This window comes from Clavispora lusitaniae (assembly GCF_014636115.1).
Source record: "Clavispora lusitaniae strain FDAARGOS_655 chromosome Unknown tig00000078_pilon, whole genome shotgun sequence".
Lineage (NCBI taxonomy): Eukaryota > Fungi > Ascomycota > Pichiomycetes > Serinales > Metschnikowiaceae > Clavispora > Clavispora lusitaniae.
Genome location: NW_027093977.1, coordinates 1,779,923 through 1,793,677, shown reverse-complemented (window position 1 = coordinate 1,793,677; position 13,755 = coordinate 1,779,923). Strand labels below are relative to the sequence as shown.

Sequence of the window (13,755 nt, the reverse complement as noted above, 5' to 3'; positions counted from 1 at the left end):
CATTTACTGATTTACTCATTTATTGACCCATTTATTGAGTCATTTATTTATTGACCCATTTATTGAGTCATTCTCTTATTGAGAATCACTCACTATGTACTGATCCTTGTTCTCCTCAATTGTAAGTTGGGGAGGTACTTCTTTCGGAACCCTTTCTAAAAGTATACAAGATCACCTATCTTACTCAAGGATGGATTCCCTAGGGATCCCCATCCCATTCTATCAGATCTAAATTCAAGCTACTTATCTCGGTTCAATCCATCTTCCTCTCTTACTGACTCCATGAAAGACTCTGGATTGATCTCTGATCAGCTATAAGAAAGGGTGTACACAGAGCTAACACTATTGCACTTATACAAATCTATGTTCTGCAATAAAGTGTGAATATATAAGTGCAAACTTCTCTGTTCCTGGCTTCGGCGTGGTAAATAGCGGAGGCTTACCTCATACGGTGAAGCTTATCAGTAAATAGGGAGCCTTATCTGAACTGACCATTGTCGGAAAGTGGGACCTCAGGTTCCCCCGTATGGACGACGGAACACTAATCAATTGGAAACGGAGTGAATATTTATTTTTTCTTAATACTTTGACTAATAATTTGACTAATCGTCTGATTATGAGAACTATTAAGAATACAAACTAAACTATAATGGGCTTCCGCAAGTTCCATTGCCCTTCGCCCCTATGTTGGGGCATTGAGTAGGTATGATATGATAGATATCATCATGGATTAATGCTATCACAATTTATCGTTCAAAGTCTATATGATATTCGTCTGATAAGTTTATCTAATAGAGGCGGCAGCAAGTCATCGAAGCCGGACAATGCCATCAAATCATGGAAAGAAACAATCATTCTAGGGTTAATCCAGTCTTTACACTTATCATTCTTACCAAACGAAATTTCAGAGACATTAATCGTGCAACATGCCGATGCATCTTTGTCTGTTTTCTATAAACTCAATCACTTAGCTCAAAGAAACAATCCATCCTCTCGTTATATTTCTGTCTTTGACCAAAATTTCTTAACCCCTTCAAGGTCTATTCATGTTAGTTGATTTAATATTTGTCGTTTGGTCAATTGATCTGAATAAAACTGTACACTGTATCTGAGACTTATGGCCATTCACACTTTTCCGTACTTTCGCGCAAATAATTAAGCCGAGGCACATTATCACCAGACCTTCTTTTCTACTACATATTCTTCAACTATATTCCAAACATCTCCGCATATTTTCTTCTTCATGGTCCGTGGCTTCTTCCAATCCGTACTCCACACCCACGTGCCCACAAAGCCCGTTTCCTTCTCCAAAAACGGCGAGTCCAAAAGCTTTCCTGATCTTGTCTCTGGAGCCGTTCCGGAACTAGCCAGCGGCGCCTCTTTCTTTGTTCATCCGCTCTTGTCCAGTGGCCATGCCCAGACGGCCTACACGGCGCTCCACAAGTTCGAGTCGGTCGACTGTATCCACTACAAGAGACGCGTGATCAATGTGGAAGAGAAAACATACAAAGTGGGCACCGACAGCATGCCCTACGACCGGTGGAAGGGCCAATCAACATTCACAATCGACTACGTTGTTGGCGCCGACCAGAATGACACCGAACACATGCAATTCTGCCCGGAATCGCAGAAAAAACAGCTTCCTCCGAGAACAGAGTACTTGGACCCGCAAAAGGAACAGCAGTTGTTGGACAACGACCGCCCGCTTGTGATTGCGTTGCATGGGCTCAGCGGCGGGTCGTACGAGTCGTACATCCGGTCTTTTTTGAACGAAATCACCGCCGAGCCCTACAATTTCGACGGAATGGTCTTGAATGCTCGAGGCTGCGCCAACCACACCATCACGTCGCCGCAGTTGTTCTGCGGCTTGTGGACGAACGACTTGCGCTACTTGATCAACGAGCACATCCGTCCGCGCTGGCCCTCGAAGCGGATTTTCCTCATTGGCTTCTCTTTGGGAGGCTCCATCACTGCAAACTACTTGGGCCAGGAGGGCAACGACGTCTACCGCAACATCAAAGGTGCCGCCATCATGGGCAGCCCATGGGACTTCCCGCAGTCGTCGTACGCTTTGGTGGAGTCGTTTTTGGGCCAAAAAGTGTATTCGCCCACCATGTGCCAGAACTTGCTCCGTTTGCTCGACCAGCACTACGACGGCCTCTTGAAGCTGGAGGACATTGTCAAGCAGTACAAGGAAGACCCGCTGAAGTTCAAGCTCAACACGTTGCGTGACTTTGACGACACCTTCACCTCCAAGCTTTTTGGATTCAACTGCGCCCTGGAGTACTATCGCCACGCCTCGCCCGACCAGCGTCTCTTGAACGTTCGTGTGCCTACAATCATTGTCAGCTCGAAAGACGACCCCATTGTGGGCAGCAAAGCCTTGCCCACCAGCGAAGTTTCGTTGAATCCATACACGTACATGGCTGTGACGTCTATCGGCGGCCACTTGGGCTGGTTCGACTACAGACACGAGCGCTGGTACCCGAAGCCGATTCTGAAGCTTTTCCACGAAATGAGCCACTGGGACGTGGACGACTTGCCCAAGGAGTGCTTGCCGCATGCCACAGACGGCATCTGGAAGCACGACCGAATTGTTCAATAGACCAATGCGCTGGCGGGACAATAGCCTTATGTTTGTCTGCGGGTCGGCTAATTCATATCTGGGTTAGTATATCTGGGTTAATTCATTTCTGGGTTAGTATATCTGGGTTAATGCATATAGCTCTGCGTCTCTGATTGCGTGACTTTCAGCACCTGCAAGATCTTATTTGATCGGCCGGAGAAAAGATCTCATTTGATCGGCCGGAGAAAGGAACGTTGGCATTGCGGCAATTCTGTTCTTTGGCCTGCCACGTTTGCAAGTGGTGCCACTTGTGCATTGACAGGGTCCACAGAAATTGAATGGCCAACACGGCTCTGTGACTATTTGCAGGCACATAAACATCATCAAGGACTGTCAGACTTTGTTTGACTAAGACGTTAACATAACGCCCTTTACAGATTCACGGGAGAATCGAAATCGTATTCCTTACAATTCAAATGAAAGTAGGACATGACTTAGTACGTCAGTCGACATCTTGCTTTAATTCATTGATTAGCATGATTGGAATTTGTGATAGTCCTAGGTCTTATCCTTTATATCATGTGGCATGTCCTTGCTACGGCATCGAATACTGTTCTTGTGTATAAACGTCGGATTTAACGGCTTTTCGAGATTCAGCAAAGACATTGTGGTACTGAAAAGCCGTGATTTTTTTTTCCAATTTCAAACCGCTTGATAACTTGAGACGGGTATCCGTGTCTGTCATTGCCTTTCTGAAATAGCATGGATAGACTTGTCTATCTTGTATTAAGTCGCTTCTCTGGCCAAGGCGAAAAGGACTTTTTTCAAGGCTCATGATACTCTGGCTGTCCAATTTCAATTGTTGAATCACAAACAAGAAAAGCATTAAATAGTCTTTCATTGCTGCTTTCATTGTCGACACTTTCAAGACATCTATATTATTTCAAAGTGACAATTTGGGCGAATACATTTATAGTTACTCAATCCTTGAACAAGCCGAATACGGTATGACATGAAAACTGGCTGAACAACACCCTTAAACATTCAAAAATGTGACTTTCCTCAACAAACAGAAATTCTTTCAGTAAAAGAAGTAGTACATTATGATTATGGTTAATTGGCTCATTCTCATTCAGTTATTATTATTATTTTTTTTTTTATCCGTTAATGCTACATGTTTTCAGTCAATTTTCGTCATGTCTTCATTAATGATGGCAGAATATGCTCTGCCCTGAGTTGTGCAAGCACGCTGTGTACAAGCCAATAAATAAAATCCAGCCCTACAGCATGCCCCTCGTATCCCGTTCCTATATACCTAGCACACCAGCCCGTGGTGGCCTTTTCCCGTGCCCTGAATGTCCTTAGGCGAGCTGGGCCGCAGATTCGGTTCCGTCGGCGGCGTGCACAATTGCTCGTTGAAAGAGGCGCCGTCATGGTAAAAATCCACCGCCACAATCCGCTGGCGCAAGTCCGCCAACGAAATGCGCTCGTTAGGGTTAAGGCAGAATATCTCGTTGAGCACAGCGTTGAACTGCTTCAGAATGGGCAAGATGGTCTGGAGAATGCTCTTGTTATGCAAAATGTAGTTGGAAAAAACCTCGTGGCGGTCGTTGATGTTAGCTATGGGCCACGGGTTCCGTGCACATGTGATGTTGATAAATAAAACGCCAAGCAGCCACACGTCTCCCGCCAACGTCGGCAAGTACCGTGCGCTCAGCTCCAGCTCCGCACGCTCGTCGCTGACAAACTGCTCCATGTCAATGAGCGACCGCACGAGCTTGCTGGTGTTGAAGTTGACAATCCGCTCCGGGGCCATGTAGAAGCTTGAACCACGGCAAGCATTGCAGCAGATCAAGTCTGACGTCATGGCCAAGCCAAAGTCTATGAGACTGACGTGAAGTTCCTGGTAATCGATGATGGGCCGCGAGCCCGTTTCGTCCGGGTCGGGACGCCGATACAGAGGATCGTAGCGCACCATGACGTTTTCGGGCTTCAAGTCGCAGTGGTAGACGCCCCGCAGAGCACAGAACTCCACTGCGTCAATCAATTGGAGCATGCAGTTTTTCATCATAAGCTGCTTGCCGTGGTGGCGCGTCAAGAAGATGTGGTTGTCGATGATGTTGCCAAACAAGTCGCCCTGAGCAAAGTAGTCCATCAAAGTGACCACAGCAAAACGCTCTAGGCTGAAAACGTGGTGGATCGTGACGACATTGGGGTGGTCATGCACTTTCAAGTGCAAAGCGATTTCCTTGAGAAACAGACACGAGACGCCGTCGCGAGCAATCAAGCCCAAGTCGAGTTCCTGCGCTTGCAACGGGCTATGCGAGGCAAAGTAGTCGTACATCTTCTCCTGGATGTACTTTTTGTTGTTTGCCGCCGATCCCGCGCCGTGGGGCTCAGTCATGACCATCTTGGCCGCAAGCTCGAGGCCAGTGACTTGGTCTCGCACGAGGTAGATGAGGCCGTAGGTGCCGGCGCCGATTTTGCGGAGAAACGAGTACCTGTCGTTGAGAACAAAGCCTTCGAGGCTGAAGTCCGGCTTTGGCCGAACGTTGTGGCTCTTGCCATCTAGCAAGGGCAAGATGTGAAGAGTCATGGCAAAAAAAGAGGATTAGCTGCCCAAAAGAGGAAGGGCCGCTGACCGCTGTCAAACGCTAGAGAGCAGAAAGCAGAGGCCGCAAGACGAGACGAGGCAAGCTGCCGGGAGCAAAGAAAACAACTGTCAGAGTGGAGATCTTGACCGGAAAGAAGCGAAGGTTCGACTTGAATGTAGGACCGAGCGACCGAGTGAAGCAAAGGGAGTCAAGCGGGTCGAAAACGGGGATAAGATTGAGATGCAAGCAGATTGGATCAGGAGGATCAGTTGAAACAAGAACGCGAGAGCACGCCGTAGCAAAGAAACAAGTTTATAAAAAGATGTTGTTCCGGGTTTTTACGATAAGCACAGTCGGGACAGAAATGGCCCCACGATGTCGCATGATGGGTGCAAAATGGACATGCGCGCGGCATCACACCACCAGCTTGTGTGCAGGAAACAACCGCACCCAAGTTCCACCGCTGTGTATGCCGGCGGTATTTTGTCGCCGGAGGTAATGTTCCAGTGCCGAAAATGTCAAAGCCAAAGACAATGTCGTCAGAGGACAATGCAATCCCCACACTAAACCAGACCTGACCAAAGACAGTTTATAAAACCATAAAAGACCAGATAACCAGACCAGACCTAAGTCCATCAAAAGGCACGTGACATCGCCCAAGTATCGTAGTAATCATCGTTACATAAACATCACTAAGACAAAAGCATCTAGACCACAAGACGGCTTTGGCCGTCCAGGATATTCACTGGCTTTGTTTTAGAATCAGATCGAGACACGACCTGGCATTATGAAATAGGCCAGGAACCGAGTCTATTGTATCTTTGAACTATTGTCTTGTTTGTTGAAGTTGATTGGTGTTGATATTTTCGCGTTCTGTTTTGCCGCCAGCTCCTTTAACTGTCCTTTCCTTGTCTTGACATGTCTTTGTCTTGACTGATTGTTTTATTGGCTTTTGTGATTGATTCTTCCTTTCTTATTGCAATTGTTACCACATTTTTTCTTTACAACTCTTATTCTTTTTTACACCCTTATTTCTTTTACACCCTTATTTCTTTTACATTCCTTATTCCTCTTCTTACTCATCCTTCTTTTTCTATTTTTTCTATTTTTCTATCTTTTCTATCTTTTCTACCCTTTTCTATCCTTTTCTATCCTTTTCTTCTTCTTTTCTTCTTCTTCTTCTTCTTTTCTTCTTCTTCCCTTCTTCTTTCCTTCTTCTTTCCTTCCTTTCTTCTTCTTCTCTTCTTCTTCTTCCCTTCTTTGGCAGCCAATCTTCTTATGCAGGACAGAACAACGGCTAAGCTCGGCTCGCTCTTTGCTACTGCCGCTGCTAATGGGAAATTCTCGGCAATAAGCTCGCGCACGTGATCGGCCCGTGCCTGTCGGTTAGCCCACCTTCTTCTACACCCGGATCGATAATGTACCGTGACGACATTTGCTCCTTTATCTCGTCTGCTACTGGCGCTTGCAACATTGGCCACTCTTGACTACATCCACTGGAATTCCGCCTGCTGGCAATTCACGTGCGCGTCCGGCAGATAAGATGCGGGCGTGGACTTAGGCGACTTGGCCCGCCGACATTGTCGGGGGCGGAGTGTGACGACATAAGTCCCAACTAACCTCCATTTCTGAGCCCTGCGACGTACCCCACACTCAATAACTGAGTATTATGGCGTGATATGCAAACATCGGAGAAACACTGGCCGTGGCAATGATGTCACCAAACCCAATGTTGGCCTTGCTTCCCGTGAAGCTCCATGCGACACTGGCCAACCCTAAATGCCGAAATGTCGTTACATGACCAAATGTCCAATGGCTGCCGGCACCTCTGCCGAGCTTAGCTCGTGTGCACCTACGGCGGAACCAATTTCCGCTTCGAGCCCCAAGGCGGGTAACTACCACACAACAGCCTGCAGACAATGCCGCGCGCCTAATTTACTTTTCACCTCCGCGGAAAATACTCGAGAGAAACACCCGTACCTCCCGCGCCTCTTACTAATAGGAGAAGCATCGGTGCTTTTTTCATGCTTTTTCTTCTTTGACGAGAATGGTGCTCATTCACTTTACCGCCCCCTTGACTATGGGCGAGTGGAGGGGAAAGAGCATCTAGATTGATGCTATCGATTTACGTCTCATACTAAACTGTCTCTCTTATGGCACGTTTGGATTCTGCGTTGTCGACACAAACTTTCATTGAGGCGTGGTTTGGTGCCCGTAGACTAAAGCAATATTACAATTTGCACGCTTCGCAATTTTACAAAATGACACGGTAAAGCACGCTGAATGGGTATTCATTGCAGTGGGATTCTATAAGAAGATGTAAGAGGGCATAAATCGTTGAAATGGGCTGCTGCGTGGCAAGAAACGCCAGAACGCAGCAACCAGGCGGATATGTTGATGCACATCCGAATCTAGTTGATGTTGTAGCTTAACATCATGCAATCGTAAAGGAATTCCGAAGCGCCTCAATACTATATTGAGTAACCGCCCCACTTATTCATGAGGCAGCGCAAACGAAAAACACCGGCTTTCAAGAACCTTGAGGCTGGGACTCAAAGATGCCTCTCTGGGCCTTTGACTAGCAACCGGATCTAAGTACGTTTTGTGGACCGAATTTTTCAAAACCGACAATTGGAACCGCGAATTGAGTTGCTCTTCAATTTGCAAGAGCTTGGTATCAATTTGGCTGAGAGCGGAATCGCGTTGTAAGCTCAAGTTCTCAAGATCGTGAGAGGAGCACCATCCAGAACTACTCAAACACTCTTTTGTAGCCTCGTATGCTGATATCACCGAAGCCTTGTGCTGGTTCAAAAATTGCAGATATTCAATCAATTCATCTGATGTCTGCAAATTGCTGATGCAGCGATCAGCAAACGACGATTCGGTGTTTGAGCACAAGCTATCGAAAAAGGATTGTTCCACTGCCAGCAAATGCACTTTTGTAGAACTCAAATTATCAGAGAGCATTATTACTGGCAGAGGAAGCGAGGGTGTCGATGAAGTCACATTGGAATTGGATAAACCTCTGCTGCGATTCTTAGGGGCAATCAGACTCATACTGCAATTGTAGTTAGGCAATTGCGTTTGTTCCTGAGGCGTAGTGCTCGTCGAAGAGATATTATGGACAATGTTCGACGACATCACCTGCGAGCTGAATGTACTGCTGGACAGGCTGTTTGAAGACAGAACTGTTCCATCTAAAGACGCCGGGTCTGTCTGCAATGGAGTTAAGTGAGGACGCAACACAGGATGGTCCAGAGAGCCCAGAAGTGTAGTCGCTGCGAGCTGGGCGCTAGCAGTCAATGCAGAAGCAGCAGCTATCGTGTTGTTGACACCCAGCGATAGGCTCGATGCCAGCAGCGAGCGGGTGGGCACATGCGATTTTGACAAAGAGAGCTTGCGGATTCCATTGCGCAAGCGCTTGAGAGGTGACGTTTGTGTGGGGCTGGGTTGAGGATGTTGCGACAGAGGCTGGGGTTCTAGCTGCGTCTGGGATTGCGAGAGATCATGAATTTGGTTTTGCGTTTGCGTTTGTGTTTGCATTTGCGTTTGCGTTTGCATTTGCGTTTGCATCTGTGTTTGCTGCAGCGTCTGCGCTGGCGCAAGCGCAAATGGGTCTGCAAGAGGCGCATGGTTGAGCGCCTGCGCATCCAAAAGCCCGTCCAAGTGCAGCGAGAAAACGTCGTTCAGCATAGCCTGCGAATGCAGCGGCGCAAGCACACTGCGGCCATCTTCTGGCGGCGTGGCAGAGCGCAGCAGCGTCTGCGAGCTTGGACTGGCGCCCGTCAGCGACTGGGCGGTCAAAGATGCGGGGTTTTCGTCTGGGAGCGGGGGCAAAAGGGCCTCTGTGTCGTTGTGGAAGGAATCTAGTGCAAACGCAGATGGCTGCAAATGACGGCTGCTCGATTGCGACCGCAGCTCCGGTTCTTCTAGAACTATACCTAGGCCATTCATTGGATGAGAAGTGTGGTTTGCGTTTGTGTCATGGAAATGCTGTAAAAAAGATAAAAAGGGATAACCGCCACTAGTTTTTTTTTTCTTGCCAAGTTAACAAAACAGACAAGGAGGGGGGCAAATAATCGAGTAGTATGGGGATCTCACAAAGGTGGTGCTGGAAATATCAGATGCGAATGGACAAACAAGCAGAATAGTTGAAGCGACCTTGAACAAAACAGAGGAGTGGAAATCAAAAGCTTTTTGGGGGAAAAAAAAAAAGTAAAAAGGGAAAAGGGAATAGCAGAAAAACGGAGGGGAAAAAAGATGTTGGTGATTGGTGTGAAAAGGTTTGGGAGAGACTACCGTGAAAGGTGCTAGGAGGGATTTGATGTGGTCCGGCATGTGGAGCAGTGCTGCAGTATTGAAAAAAATCTCGATGCGAGGCCGCATCTGCAGGCGCGCCTTAGCACTGCCTGCATACTGTGCAGGACGATTATGGCATAATGTCGGGCTTCAGCGAAGGGCGCGCCAATACGGGCTGCGAGTCCCATAGAGGGCGGGCGCGGGAAAGGCGCGTCACGTTAGACCTGACATCGGGGCAAATTGCTGTCTCGTTTGCGCCGACATTGGGTCCTTAGCGACATCTGTTGTCTGTAGGGACAACATGCGTTACAGGTTACAGAGACAATTCCTTCTGTTCGACGCCAGGTGCTGGCCCACCAAAAGAAGTGAGAGACAAAAAACCTAAGGCGCCGCGGTCTAGACTATTGTTTGCGACATGCACGCCGTGCGGCTCTGGCTGCGCGCAAACCGTTATGCAGCTAATCAAGTATGTGCGTTAGGCCTTCGTGACATGATAGGAGACGTTGTGAGCCGCTCGTTGATTTGCGACATTGTCGCCAAATCAACCAACCAACCTCTCCCATGTCGCAGTGTCGTCGTGTTCTGGCCTTCACCTTCTATGAGGAAAGCACCTTCTTACTTCTGGCCATGCTGTAAACTTTCGCCTACTCTTGTTCTTTTGCCCTTTTTAAAACTTTTTTGCAGAAGTTTTTTCCTCGAATCTTTTCCTTTCGCTCTCATCCCCGATTTCATGCATCTTTCCGAGTCCTGAAGCTTATTTCGCTTCTCCGCTTTTTTCTTTCTCTACTCTGGAGGTATTCTATCAGTTGTATCAGTTGTGTTGGCGTCTATTTGTTTGTTTCGCGGCCCCTTTCAGGTTGGTTTGGCTCGGTTCCGTTTTTGGCCTCTGGCCCGGTTTTGTGGCCGGGTTGTTTTTTTCTCTTACAAAGGCTGCTTACTCAGTGCGGGGGTCACACGCACTTACCGGCGCCTGCTAGCCCCTTCGATCGTGAGGTGATTCTATTGTTCCGAGGCCAAGCGCTTGTCGCGCTTTTAAACCATTGTTTACCACGGGCATTTCGCTGTGCATACGGAGGAGGATCTTGTAATGCATGGTGCGCGATTACGGTGTGCAGACCATGCGCGTGCCTCCCTGGATGCAAGGATGCGACATGGACGACATTTGCCGAAGGGGACTTTGCATCACTTTGCCCGCACCGGGCGTTCTGGGCGGGCACACTTTTTCCTTCTTCGCCACCGCGCGCACACACAGCGCCATTTTGTGCCTTCTAGCGAGCCTGGGCCTCATAACCTTCGCAACGTCTTCGGTCTTTGCTGTTTCCACTCCGAGCGCTCAGCATGCGTAGGCCCACCAAACGGAAAAAAAATGTCTGTCCGCCTCTCTTTCTGGTGCCCCATGCAGCAGACCGAGCTTATTGCCGCGCCATGCTGCGGCATTATCTGGGCGGACATTGCATCCTCGAACTACTGCGACTGATAACGCAACTTATCTACGGGCCAAAACAATCGCGAACTTCTAAATCTTGGGCGATCTCGCGCGTGGCTTAACAATCATGCTTGTCTTACATGGAGACGTTTCGACTTGGCTTAGGACCGATCTGGCCTCCTCGCCCGCTATCTTTTGATTCTGGACTTGTGGCTGACAAATCATCGCCAGGGGACAAGAACACACCCAAAATCAAGGAGGCAGGAAACAAGAATGTACAATGAAGCAACGAAGAAACAAGAAACAAGTGCCAAAACATCAGCACAAGAGTGCCGTGCAGAAAATTCATTCATCAAGGAGAATTTGCAGTATACTGCTGGCTTGTATTCATACGGCCGCTAGGGTTTTCAAGAAGGTCCCTTGGCCCAGTTGGTTAAGGCGTGGTGCTAATAACGCCAAGATCAGCAGTTCGATCCTGCTAGGGACCACTTCTTCTCGGGCGTGTGGCGTAGTTGGTAGCGCGTTCCCTTAGCATGGGAAAGGTCTCCGGTTCGACTCCGGACTCGTCCATTTTTTTTGACTCTCAGCCTTTTTGCTACTGTAATTTTTGCTCTAGCTGATCCCTACGGTTCTTGAATGCTTACTTGATGTATATTGACTTGCCGGCAGTCAGTATTTATGTCGCGCATTTCTATTGCGCTCAATGGCGCCTAGTTGAGCGGAAGTTTTATCCAATTTCTTTTGAAACTGCAGCCAGAATCGGCTCTCTTCAGCGATCATGGTCTCAACCTGTTTCAAGGCAACCAACGTCTTGACGACAAGAACGTGGAAGTGTCTTGCCATTTCAACCATTTGTGTCTCTTTAGAAGCGAGGCTTGCGACATTGAGCTGCTCCACCACCGTACTGGGGATGTCGGGAAACTGCATTGCCTGCAACTCTGCGACGTGTCTTAGCGTTTCTGCAAACTGTGCATACCTCATGGAAACCAACTCCTGCTTGCGAGCTGCGTCATGCGCCGCTTCTTCCTGCTCCTTCTTTCCCTGCTCCTTCTGTCCCAGCTGTTCTTGCTTTGGCTCAATGTCTCGGCCCCCAAGCTCGCGCTCAATGTCATCGAGTGTTCGGAGTTCCGGGTTGATCCTGTAAAGGTGTCGGAGCTTTTCTTGCAACTGGGCAATTTCTTCCACCAAGGGCAACTCGCCGTCGCCCACTTGAAGCTCCACCAATGTGGCCCGCTCGGAAAGAAAGTTCATGGTGCGACTTTGTCTCTGTGCGCGTGGAACGCCGCGCGCATCTGCACAACGGTTACACACTGCAGTTGACATTAAGACATTATTCATATGATGGCCTAAGGCCGCTATAGACTGGGCCGACAACACCTGAATTATTTTTTGTTTTGTGTTTCTCTTCAGTGGTCCCAACTCTGTTCTTTTATGCTTCTTTGTTTTGCCTTACTCTTCCTCGCTGCTACTCATATCGTCGTTTCTGCCGCCGCCATAAAGTTCGCGCAAGCTCATGGGCTTGCGTCCAGCCGAGCGCGAGGCAATGTCTGCCGCTCTTTTCGGCTCGTCTTCGCTCACTTGCACGACAATGGGCGCAAAGTCGGACTGTTCCGACTCCGACTCCAAAACCTCCTGTAGTTGGTTCTCGAGGTCTTCAAAGTCGTCGTCCATGTCGCCCTGCGCGGCATGTTCTTTAGGCGGACTCGATGTCTCGAGATCCTCAAAGTCAGACACGCTGATAATGTCGTTGGATGCAGTGGGTGGTCTTTTCGATGCCGGTTTGGGCATGCTGCGGCGTGGCCCGGACGCAAGGCCCTGCGCGTCGCCTTTCTTACTGTCTCTCTTCAACAGCGACCCAGACGTTGTGCTGCCTCCATTCTTTCTTTCTCTCTCAGCATCTTTCTGTTTCTGTTGCCTTCCACTCGAATTCTCTCTTGGAGCATTTGATGTTCGGCCACTGTGCATGTCTTTCAGCAGACCGGACTCTGGTTTGGCCGGCTGATTGCGAAGCGCCTCCGCAGCCGCTCCCGCTCCCGCAGCCGCTTGTCCCTTTTTTGCAGCCACACCAGTATTGGTGGTCATATTTGCAGCCAGGCTATTCACAGAATTTGCCGCCAGACCAGCCGTCTTATTTGCAGCAGCCGTCTTATTTGCAGCGGCCGTCCTATTTGCAGCCAGACTGCTGGACGTCTCCGCGCCCGTACGTCTGCCTGCCCCAGTTGGCGCGCCTGCGCCCTTGGGCGGGGCGGCGCCCTGAACGGGCTTCGGCGTTCCCCGCCCTTCCGAGCTTGCCTTCTTCGCGCCGCGCTCTTCTTCGGCTGCCACGCCCAGCAAATCCGGGAAGTCGAGGCTCTGCGACGCGCTGGCCCGCCAGCCGGCAATGGTGCTGCGCCACTTGTCTGCATTGCGTGATTTGTTGACCCGCACGGTGTTCAGAAGGCGCCGCAATTGGGCTCTGCCGTCGCTCACAGTAAGATAGAAGGAGTCTGCGCCGTTCGAAGCCGGTCGCTGCCGCTGCGGCTGGCCCTCGAATATGATCGGAAGCAGCTTGATGCCCGGCCGCTCCGTCACCGCGGCCTCCACCACACACACGCGGTCCGTCTGGAAGAGACTCATGGCCCTCGTCTGGTCCATCGAGTCGGGAATGAATCCGTACCGGAGTGCCAACAGCGAGTCGTCCTCATCTCCCAACACCAGCAAGTCAATGTCGTACTCGCCGTCGGGAATGTTCATTGCCAAAAAGGGTATTTCTCTCTGCCGATCCTAGCGCCAATACTATTCGAGCACGAGACTGAGGTCCTGGTGGGTCGGGTGTACAGGGCTGAGGAATCACACCAGAAAAGAAAGCGGCGCTACTTTGGGCTGGTAGT

The 13,755-nt window shown here is 49.4% G+C and overlaps 5 protein-coding genes and 2 non-coding genes across 7 annotated transcripts; 3 read left to right on the top strand and 4 right to left on the bottom strand. All coding sequences in view use genetic code 12, as the record gives it.

Annotated features, from left to right (window-relative positions):
- Positions 1–1,046: 1,046 nt before the first annotated feature.
- On the top strand, positions 1,047–2,605 carry FOB63_002997 (putative carboxylic ester hydrolase; the record flags this gene model as incomplete). The annotated part of the gene is made up of 2 exons (XM_066102290.1): positions 1,047–1,052; positions 1,166–2,605. The coding sequence occupies 2 exons, from the start codon at positions 1,047–1,049 to the stop codon at positions 2,603–2,605; spliced, it is 1,446 nt and encodes a 481-aa protein (XP_065958432.1).
- Positions 2,606–3,881: 1,276 nt separating this feature from the next.
- Positions 3,882–5,162, bottom strand: SHA3 (putative serine/threonine protein kinase; the record flags this gene model as incomplete). Its single annotated transcript, XM_002615916.2, has 1 exon — positions 3,882–5,162. The coding sequence occupies one exon, from the start codon at positions 5,160–5,162 to the stop codon at positions 3,882–3,884; it is 1,281 nt and encodes a 426-aa protein (XP_002615962.2).
- A 2,491-nt stretch (positions 5,163–7,653) lies between these two features.
- Positions 7,654–9,114, bottom strand: FOB63_002995 (uncharacterized protein; the record flags this gene model as incomplete). Its single annotated transcript, XM_002615918.2, has 1 exon — positions 7,654–9,114. The coding sequence occupies one exon, from the start codon at positions 9,112–9,114 to the stop codon at positions 7,654–7,656; it is 1,461 nt and encodes a 486-aa protein (XP_002615964.2).
- A 2,185-nt stretch (positions 9,115–11,299) lies between these two features.
- FOB63_005574 lies at positions 11,300–11,373 on the top strand. The gene has a single exon. It is a non-coding gene; the product is annotated as a tRNA-Ile (tRNA).
- Positions 11,374–11,382: 9 nt separating this feature from the next.
- FOB63_005575 lies at positions 11,383–11,455 on the top strand. Its single transcript has one exon. It is a non-coding gene; the product is annotated as a tRNA-Ala (tRNA).
- Positions 11,456–11,554: 99 nt separating this feature from the next.
- On the bottom strand, positions 11,555–12,136 carry FOB63_002994 (uncharacterized protein; the record flags this gene model as incomplete). The annotated part of the gene is made up of 1 exon (XM_066102288.1): positions 11,555–12,136. The coding sequence occupies one exon, from the start codon at positions 12,134–12,136 to the stop codon at positions 11,555–11,557; it is 582 nt and encodes a 193-aa protein (XP_065958431.1).
- Positions 12,137–12,334: 198 nt separating this feature from the next.
- On the bottom strand, positions 12,335–13,618 carry FOB63_002993 (uncharacterized protein; the record flags this gene model as incomplete). Its single annotated transcript, XM_002615920.2, has 1 exon — positions 12,335–13,618. One exon carries the CDS (start codon positions 13,616–13,618, stop codon positions 12,335–12,337), a length of 1,284 nt encoding a protein of 427 aa, XP_002615966.2.
- Positions 13,619–13,755: the final 137 nt, after the last annotated feature.